Source organism: Cicer arietinum, chromosome 5, assembly GCF_000331145.2.
Source record: "Cicer arietinum cultivar CDC Frontier isolate Library 1 chromosome 5, Cicar.CDCFrontier_v2.0, whole genome shotgun sequence".
Taxonomy (NCBI): Eukaryota; Viridiplantae; Streptophyta; class Magnoliopsida; order Fabales; family Fabaceae; genus Cicer; species Cicer arietinum.
The window spans coordinates 42,720,896-42,730,103 of NC_021164.2; the positions used below are offsets into that span (position 1 = coordinate 42,720,896).

The 9,208-nt window shown below is 33.9% G+C and overlaps 2 protein-coding genes and 1 long non-coding RNA gene across 3 annotated transcripts; all 3 read right to left on the reverse strand.

Moving 5' to 3' along the window:
- Positions 1–2,566: 2,566 nt before the first annotated feature.
- On the reverse strand, positions 2,567–3,659 carry LOC101501600 (ATP-dependent DNA helicase DDM1-like). Its single transcript, XM_073368735.1, has 4 exons — positions 3,609–3,659; positions 3,189–3,308; positions 3,003–3,101; positions 2,567–2,906 (listed from the first exon to the last, which is right to left on the reverse strand). Exons 1-4 carry the CDS (start codon positions 3,657–3,659, stop codon positions 2,769–2,771), a joined length of 408 nt encoding a protein of 135 aa, XP_073224836.1. The 3' UTR covers positions 2,567–2,768.
- LOC140920460 (ATP-dependent DNA helicase DDM1-like) lies at positions 3,554–4,514 on the reverse strand. Its single transcript, XM_073368736.1, has 4 exons — positions 4,503–4,514; positions 4,136–4,255; positions 3,950–4,048; positions 3,554–3,853 (listed from the first exon to the last, which is right to left on the reverse strand). Exons 1-4 carry the CDS (start codon positions 4,512–4,514, stop codon positions 3,716–3,718), a joined length of 369 nt encoding a protein of 122 aa, XP_073224837.1. The 3' UTR covers positions 3,554–3,715.
- Positions 4,515–4,610: 96 nt separating this feature from the next.
- On the reverse strand, positions 4,611–5,059 carry LOC140920289 (uncharacterized). Its single transcript, XR_012163035.1, has 3 exons — positions 5,044–5,059; positions 4,867–4,961; positions 4,611–4,767 (listed from the first exon to the last, which is right to left on the reverse strand). It is a non-coding gene; the product is annotated as an uncharacterized lncRNA (long non-coding RNA).
- Positions 5,060–9,208: the final 4,149 nt, after the last annotated feature.

The window sequence follows — 9,208 nt, forward strand, 5'->3', positions numbered from 1 at the left end:
CAATACCTCAACATGGTCTCACATTTTCTGTAGAATCAACAAATTTTGTAGCATCAGACATTAAAATAAGAGGACATAATATATAAGTAAAGAAGCGTAATGTACAGTTAATTGGCCTAGCAAACCGAGTCCCTGACATTCAGAATTTTTCTATTGTTAGCATGATAGCTATTTGTCCAAGTACGGCGGCTCTTCAAATGCATACACAGAAACTAAATATACCTGCTACCGCCTTTAACTTTTAAGTGAAGCGTGAGTTTCTAAACTTAGATTATATTTTATTTTATATTGTATACTAAACTTAACCTTTCTATAATATAATATAATGTTGCTACTATTTTAATCCGCCATTATCTAACTTCTAATTTAACTTTCGATTGTATAATTTATTAATGATACGTATTTCAAGAGTCATATGTTTGTGTACTTATCACTCAGCCACTCACTTTTTTTGGGATTAATCTTGCAAACCTTGAGGTACATACTTTGGGATTCCCGAGAGAATTGTTCTTGTTTTGGTGTTTCTCAATTTGTTTTTAAGTTGTTGAAAAGTTATTATGCTAAATTTCATTTGACAGTTGAAATGTGTGAATCTATAAATTTTCTCCAACTACTACAAAGCTCATGGCTTTAAGAAGATGCTCTCGTCTGCTAGACAGAAGTTTAATGATTCCAAAACTATTGCAAAGATATAGGGGAAGAATATAACTCTCAGCTAGTAATATTTCACATGGTCATTTTCCGCAATGCCACTGATTTACATTCATTTCTAAAATCTTAGTCTCAAAGAGGGAAAATAGCAATAGGCTATGTTTTTTGGTATCCATGTATATTAGGATCGTCAATCTGTTACATTTTACTTGTATAGAATTTTGTGATGGTTGGCTGTTGATTTTATTTCAGTTACAAAAATATTTCCAAATGTATTGTTACTTATCAAAATTTAGCGATAATTTACAAATAGCATACATGAATTGAATTCAAATTAATGTAGCATACATGAATTGAATTCATGCAAATTACGTGAACTCAGATTACATAGGTATTGTCTTTGAATTGAGACTATGTATTTGTGCGTTTTCTTAGTTCATCTACGTGAACTAAATTGACATACATTTACGTGAACTGAATACACGTCAACTATGTGAATTCAATTTACGTATAAGTACATGAACTGAATTTGCATAGTTCTTAGAAATACTTAAACTTCATTACATACATGAACTCAATTTACGTGTATTTGCATACCACCTATAATTTATTTAATTGCATCACGTACATGAAAATATATCACATAAAAATAGGTGATTTAAGTTTGAGTACAATGTATTATTTACTAAGCATGTGAACACGTGAAATTTATAAATTTTGAAAGAAAAAAAATACTAACTCAAACATAGAAAGAAAAAAATACGAACTCAAATGCAAATTATATTAAATATATCTTATAGATGACTTTAACGTATGTGATAGTGACATCAGTAAACATATCTTCTTGGCGACTTTAACGTACGTGATGGTGATGAAAAGAGAAAAATATAAACTAGAGTTTAAAAAATAAACAAATACGGAAGAGTATTTTAATCTTTTAAAAAATTTATGGGGAAATTTATGGGGTGTAGATAGCAGTATGAATATGATGGTGTGTATAGCAATATTGTAACATTTAAACAAAACATATACTAAAAATTCAGAATAAAAACAATAGTAGCACATGAACTATGAGAGAGAAGCATATGGTAAAACACAAAAACTATGCAAACTCACTACAAGAAAAACTGTTATTACCTACGGCAAATTTTATCTTTACCCACGGACTGTCCATAGGTAACGTAAAATTACCCACGGATTACCCACGGACACGAGTTCCTAGCTAAATCGCTCGTAGGAATATATTTACCGACGGACAAGCCGTGGGACACACTTATTTAGGGATTGTCCGTGGGTAATGTGACCCACAGAGTCTCCGTGGGTAACGTTACTCATAGATTTGCCGTAGATAAAATAGTAGATAGTTAGCAACGGAAAGGTCGTAAGTTACATTACCCACGGACCATCCGTGACAAAGTCTACTATTTTATATTTGATATTGATAATTTTATCCATGAATTGTCCGTGGGTAATTCTATGCTCCTGTATTGGAATAATTTTATTGGTTACATATGTTTTTTGTCAGTCAATTTGAATCAAGATCCTTTAACTCCTTTAACCCTTAGTTCAAACCTGTTGAACTATCCAACCCCCAGCCCTGATTGAAACATAGTTATCGTACTAAATTGTAGCTTATAAAAAACCAAAAAAAATTGTGATGGATTATACTAAACTTGCCTTCCATGAGAAGGTGACATGCTAGTGAAGAAGACTCTAGTCTTGTTAGGTTTCATGTTCATTCTCACTCATCTAACCACACTTTCCATAGCCATGCGATAGGCTTCCACTGTTGACATCTCAACAATCTCTTTTGCTTCATCTTTAAATGAGCCAAGCCTAAAAATTTCAGCCAAGCCTATGACACCTAAAAATTTTCAGTAGACATTATGCTAGTGCTAGATTTTTTATTGTCCTCTTCATATTTCCAGTAAATCTTGGAGTTAATTGATCAATTAAAAGGTTTGTATTAAGGCAATCCAAAACAGTTAATAAAATTGGCCATAGAAATACTGAGTTGTCAACCAAAACCACACTTTCAAAATCATTGGAATAATGGAGCAGATTGACAACAAATCTATTTATACACAAGACGATAGAACAGAAAAATTTAAAAATCGTTAGCATGCTACTGCTACCATACAAACCTCCATCTCATCCACAATGGCAGGCTTCGTACGCTCTTGATGAAACTGTCTTTTCTCTATCACCACATGCTCAAGCTTCAACTTGCTGAAAGCTCTTTTTAACATTTGACCCTGTAAACAGACCATGTCATATCCATCTCAATATAATAAGCTACCAGTCATATGTCGTTTACAATTGTACTTATTATATACATAATTTCCAAGTACCTCTACTGATTGAGCAGTTGCGAGCCTGTAAACATGAACAGGCTTTGTTTGACCGATTCTATGACATCTATCCATGGCCTGTAAATCCATTTGAGGATTCTGTAGTACAATGAAGTCGTAAGCATAGTTTAAGTTAAATGTTGTGAAGCAAATAGATAAATGCCAAACAGGAAAAGTCAAAAGTACCCAGTCACTGTCATAAAGAATGCAAGTGTTAGCTGCAGTGAGGTTAATTCCCGATCCACCAGCCCTAGTAGAAAGAAGGAAGATTCGGCAATTGTTGTTTGTATCATTGAAGTCCTGGATCTGCTCATAGGCAGAATGAGAATAAACAAAACATTCAAAAATTTAGCCTCTTCAATTAGTGTTGTGATTAAGAAGACAACAAAAATCTCTGATGCCTATGTTTAAGATATCAAGAGTTGTAACTTGCATAAAAATTTCAGCCAAGCCTATGACATCTAAAAATTTCAGTAGACATTATGCTAGTGCTAGATTTTTTATTGTCTTCTTCATATTTCCAGTAAATCTTGGAGTTAATTGATCAATTAAAAGGTTTGTATTAAGGCAATCCAAAACAGTTAATAAAATTGGCCATAGAAATACTGAGTTGTCAACCAAAACCACACTTTCAAAATCATTGGAATAATGGAGCATATTGACAACAAATCTATTTATACACAAGACGATAGAACAGAAAAATTTAGAAATCGTTAGCATGCTACTGCTACCATACAAACCTCCATCTCATCCACAATGGCAGGCTTTGTACGCTCTTGATGAAACTGTCCTTTCTCTATCACCACATGCTCAAGCTTCAACTTGTTGAAAGCTCTTTTTAACATTCGACCCTGTAAACAGACCATGTCATATCCATCTCAATATAATAAGCTACCAGTCATATGTCGTTTACAATTGTACTTATTATATACATAATTTCCAAGTACCTCTACTGATTGAGCAGTTGCGAGCCTGTAAACATGAACATGCTTTGTTTGACCGATTCTATGACATCTATCCATGGCCTGTAAATCCATTTGAGGATTCTGTAGTAAAATGAAGTCGTAAGCATAGTTTAAGTTAAATGTTGTGAAGCAAATAGATAAATGCCAAACAGGAAAAGTCAAAAGTACCCAATCACTGTCATAAAGAATGCAAGTGTCAGCTGCAGTGAGGTTAATTCCCAATCCACCAGCCCTAGTAGAAAGAAGGAAGATTCGGCAATTGCTGTTTGTATCATTGAAGTCCTGGTTCTGCTCATAGGCAGAATGAGAATAAACAAAACATTCAAAAATGTAGCCTCTTCAATTAGTGTTGTGATTAAGAAGACAACAAAAATCTCTCATGCCTATGTTTAAGATATCAGGAGTTGTAACTTGCAAACTACTACAAAAATCTACTCTAAGCTTTTAGGTGTATTTTTTCACGATAGCAGACCTACTTCTAACACATTTTTAAAATTAAAAATACCATTTCTTAGTTATCAATATGATTTATGACTTTGAAGATCATGAAGGGTTATGCATTATAAACTAATTATCTTATTTAAACCTAAAGCAAAACACAATAACAAAAGCACAGATCAGAAAGAAAAAAAAAACTAATTATCTTATCAGAGTGGTGTTATCCATGCATTGGTACATACCTGCCGTTTCCTATCCTCCAGTTTCACTGAACCATCAATCCTGCAAACTTCGAAGCCTTTTTCACTGAAATAATAATCCATTATATCCAACACTCTAGTCCACTGACTGAAGATCAGAACCTAATAGAAATTGGCAAAGGCAAAGGCCAATGAGTTATCTCTAACAACTTGGCAGTAAAAAAGGAAGCACAGTCACAAAAACAGCACTGTAAAGCTTACTTTGTGATTTCGTGCAAATAGCCGTTCCAACAATCGGTTGAGCAAATGGAATTTTCCACATTGTTCAATGATCTCATTCACAGGAGGATAAAAATCTATCAAGAAAGCAAATTTCAGCATAGTTTAAGTATCACGGGTCATGAAATCCGTAAACCTATCAAATAACACGGTACTTACATGAACGATCAAAAGCCGATTCTAGGAGGTCAGGATACTTGTTTTATCACACTAGTATTAATACACACTTTTATTTGTGTAACTGTGCAATGCACATACTACTTTTGGATATATCTTGATCTATATATAAACTAATTGGATATATCACAAACACAAGAGAGAGTCCTTAAACAACTTCTAATTCAACCATGTTTTCTGATATTTAACTTTTTTCGCTTCCAATCCAACTAGATCCTATAGATTTCTTATCTCAAAAATTTCAATGCAGAATCCACTATATTTATCATGAGTTTTGTTATGGCCATACTCAACTTGACAAACTTGGAAAATGAGGTTCTGCTTCTGATTGCAATTTTCAATTGGTTTTGTTTAGGAGGCATGTTCCAGCCCTTTGGATCTCTGTCCAAATTCCCAGGCCATCGTACACCTTTGAGACATTTTCTTATCCAACTAGATCATGGCATTTTCTTTACATTTCTTATCTCCATTAGTTCTCTCAGACTCACCATTAGTTCTCAGATTCAGCAGTTAACTCACATAACAACTAGATGTAAATAAACAATGAAACTGAACACAATACCTAATATCAAGATGTAAATAAACAATAAAAATGCAAGAGTTAAACATGAACAGAGTACCTAACTATCCTAATTGAACATGAACAGCAACCAAGTAACAGACATTGGTTCGAGAAAGAAGCAACCATTGTACTCTATGGTTAGAGTTTTCAATACAAATTGGGGCTTTTTCAAATAGACTCCATTTCAGTAAAAATTCATTTCAGAAAATGAGAAGATATTAAAGGAAGATAACTTACCTTAAGAGATAGCGATCATCACGGCGGAGCAAAACAGGGATGCGGAGGGTTCAGACAAGAAGTAGGGTTCGGACAAGAAGAAGGGAAGCAGCTCAAACGACAAACCCAGCTCGAACGGGAAGCAGCTCGAACGACAAACCCAGCTCCCTAACCTAATGTGGGACCGGGTTCGGACAAGAAGAAGGGAAGAAGGGCTTAGGGCTCATACAATTTCTGGGTATTGGTTTACCTTATACAATTTCTGGGTATTGGTTTACCTTATGGAAAGAGAAATTTGATACCTTTAAGAAATGGGGTTGGTCTGATCAAGATGTTCTTATGGAAGAAGAGTTGATACCTTATGGAAGAAGAGTTAACATCCATTGATAAAACTAATTTAGTGATGACCTTTTGGGTCAATCAGTTTGGGGACTTTTTTTAAAAAAACTCAACAGAATTTTAAAAAAAAAATAAGACATTACCTACGGATAGGTTGTAGGAAACATAATACGAAAATTTTTGGCAAAATTTAAGTTAGGATTGTATTTTTTTTTATTACCCATGGATATTTTAATTTTACCTACGGAATTACCGGGGTAATTAATTAAAAAAAAATTTATTTTATACAACAATACACACGGTTTTTCCGTAGATAACAATTAATTTACCCACGGATTACGATCCGTGGCTAATATTCCGTAGGTATACAAATGTTTTCTTGTAGTGACTCTTGTAAAATGGTGAAAGAAGATGTTCAGGAGTTTGAATAAGATGTTCAAGAGTCTGAACAGGTGAACTATGAGGAAGTTGATAAGCAGAACGGGGAAGAGCAAGTTCAACATATAGGATTTCTTGGAGGACCCTTGGTGACATCGGTATTGACACATGTGGCTCAAAGGATATGGGGAATGAAAGATATATTTTAATTAATTAATTTTTTAATTCAAAATAAGTATATATTATACTTAGTACATTTTTGTAATCAAATTTAGTACATCTTTTTATTGTTATGTGTTTTAATTACTTGTAGGATCATGGTTCGTTGAGGGGATCACGCATCGCTTAAAACTAAATAAATTTGCTGAAGTACCGATATCAGATATTGTACAATATTGGATTCAAGAGTCAAAATTGGTACATATGTCTTCAGCTTATTTGATGTTGGTCGACATTAGTCACATATCTACCTTTGTAGAAACGTGGCATGGAGAAAACAACTCGTTCCATATATCACTCGGAGAGACGAAAATCACACTGGAAAATGTCACAAATTTTCTTCATATTCCTCTATGCGGTAGGTTCTTCAATACACCGATAAATATAAACACTATTAATATTGTGATTGCTGCATATGAGCTGCGAAGAGCAACCTTGGAAGAAGCAGTTGTTGAGATAATTTTTATTAAATCTGCATAACATATACAGCATTCGTCGTGTAATTTAAATGTCTCATTCAAACTAACATACAACTATTTGTTACTAAAAGAAAGGGTCTAAGCTCCTTAACACTTAATGCTGTGTGGTCTCTTTTAATGATTTAGCCGTGTGTTATATGTATTACATCCATATATGAGAAGTAGAATTTAATCCTAGAAGTCTAGAACCTATGGAAAAAGTCATCACTGTTGTTGTTGAGTGATGAAATCCATGCTTTGGCTGGTGCCTTGGTGCTTTCTTTTACTTCATGTTTTTGGAGATATATGATTTTTGAAATTTTTATTTGTGTATAGAGAATCAGAACCAAATTCATGGGAAGACACCATGAGAGACGAATTGGATCGCCAAAAATATCCCCGTATGCCATGGCATGATGTCCATTGTGCTATCTGGGGACCTCCCTGTGGTGACGTTGCTCGACACTTTGTTCAACGTTGGAATCATGCTAAGGTATATATCAAATGATGTGTTTTTCATCTTAAATGCTACTTTTTATTGCCATCCTCTCTTACTTGGTAAACCATATCACAGAGAACTAAAGCTCCAAACGAACATGAAATTCCTCTACTTATGCCTCACCATCAAATGGTCATCCCACATTACATGGGAAAAAGCAAAGAGATTGATGTTGATGGAAAGAAGGAAGAAGACAACGAGAAAGAAATTGACAGGCGCAGGATTCATTCTCCTCACAATCTCCATTGCAAGATATACCGCTACTTCTACCTCAAGAAGCTGATGGAGCAATGACTTCAAGTGGAGATTATAGAAATTCCAGCGAAAGTTCTCCATTACTGTCCCAAAATCTGGAAAGTGAAACTTTAGTTCCAGATAACCAGAAGAAAGGATTTCAAGATCAAGCTGATTCTTTTGACTTGAGGGCTCAATACATTGTTGATGCTGTAGATGATTGGTGGGAAACACCAGAAGGTACCGATGATGCCACTACTTTGGAATATGGAGAAGTTGGTCGACGTACCACCTGTCACTGTCATGTTAGTTATGCCTTCTAGGTCTTGTATGTTTAGTGTGAAATTATTAAAATCTGCATCAGTTCTTGAATGATTTTAGCTTTCTTAACACATTCTCCTGGAACCCGTAAAATATGACTCTTGTCATTTGTAAAAATATCAAGGATATAAAGATCACAAATATCACATGTTCATACTAAGTTTACATTTAACAGCTATATTAATTTCTTCATAAGACGTTGGGGGGGAAAATTTATGATGGTGTGAAGAACTGTGTGGATGACATGTCATCATAATCTAGTTGAGAGAGAAGAAATTAACATCAAAATTTGCAAAACTATAATTTTTTATCAGAAACAGATGCTTTAAACAGTGGGGGTTTATAAGAAGAAATTTGCAAAATTATGTTCCTAGACCAATTTTTGAAAGAATCATTTTACTGATTTAGTTTAGGTTGGCATTATTGTTATATTTACTTGAATAAATTATTATAGTTACAGATGCCGCATCCTTAGTAACCCTGATAAAGGACCTAAAAACGCATTAAGTATTAACCATGTTTATGCAAAGAGTCAAACACAAAATAATGCTCTTAGTTTCCGACTGTCTTAATTTTTATCAATGTTATTTATTTTGAGTTATCAATATAATTTTACATAATTGTTTTTCTGTTGCCATCTTGGATGGATGTGAAATCTACAGGTAATCAGAAGTGTAAGCCAGTGGTCTGTTGGAACAAGTCAACCTGAAGAAAGCATTCACGCTGCACATTGTTCTCTTATTGAAAAGGCAAAGCATTTCATCTACATTGAGGTAAATCAACTATGTAGAAGTAGACTTCCCTTGATCTTTCCTCAACATGGATAACAATCTCCTGCTTAGCATTGTAACAAGATGAAACATATATTTTCATATGAGCTCAAGGAATATATATATATATATATATATATATATATATATA

What these genes read in the sequence shown, in the direction of transcription:
- LOC140920460 (XM_073368736.1), bottom strand. An exon ending in TTCTTTATGACAGTGATTGG is followed by an intron (nt 4,049 to 4,135) that starts GTACTTTTGACT and finishes ATTTTACTACAG; the next exon opens with AATCCTCAAATGGATTTACA. An exon ending in CAACTGCTCAATCAGTAGAG is followed by an intron (nt 3,854 to 3,949) that starts GTACTTGGAAAT and finishes GTCTGTTTACAG; the next exon opens with GGTCGAATGTTAAAAAGAGC.
- LOC101501600 (XM_073368735.1), bottom strand. Translation starts at nt 3,659, where the DNA reads ATGCTCCATTATTCCAATGATTTTGAAAGTGTGGTTTTGGTTGACAAC. An exon ending in TGGTTTTGGTTGACAACTCA is followed by an intron (nt 3,309 to 3,608) that starts GTATTTCTATGG and finishes GCCTATGAGCAG; the next exon opens with ATCCAGGACTTCAATGATAC. An exon ending in TTCTTTATGACAGTGACTGG is followed by an intron (nt 3,102 to 3,188) that starts GTACTTTTGACT and finishes ATTGTACTACAG; the next exon opens with AATCCTCAAATGGATTTACA.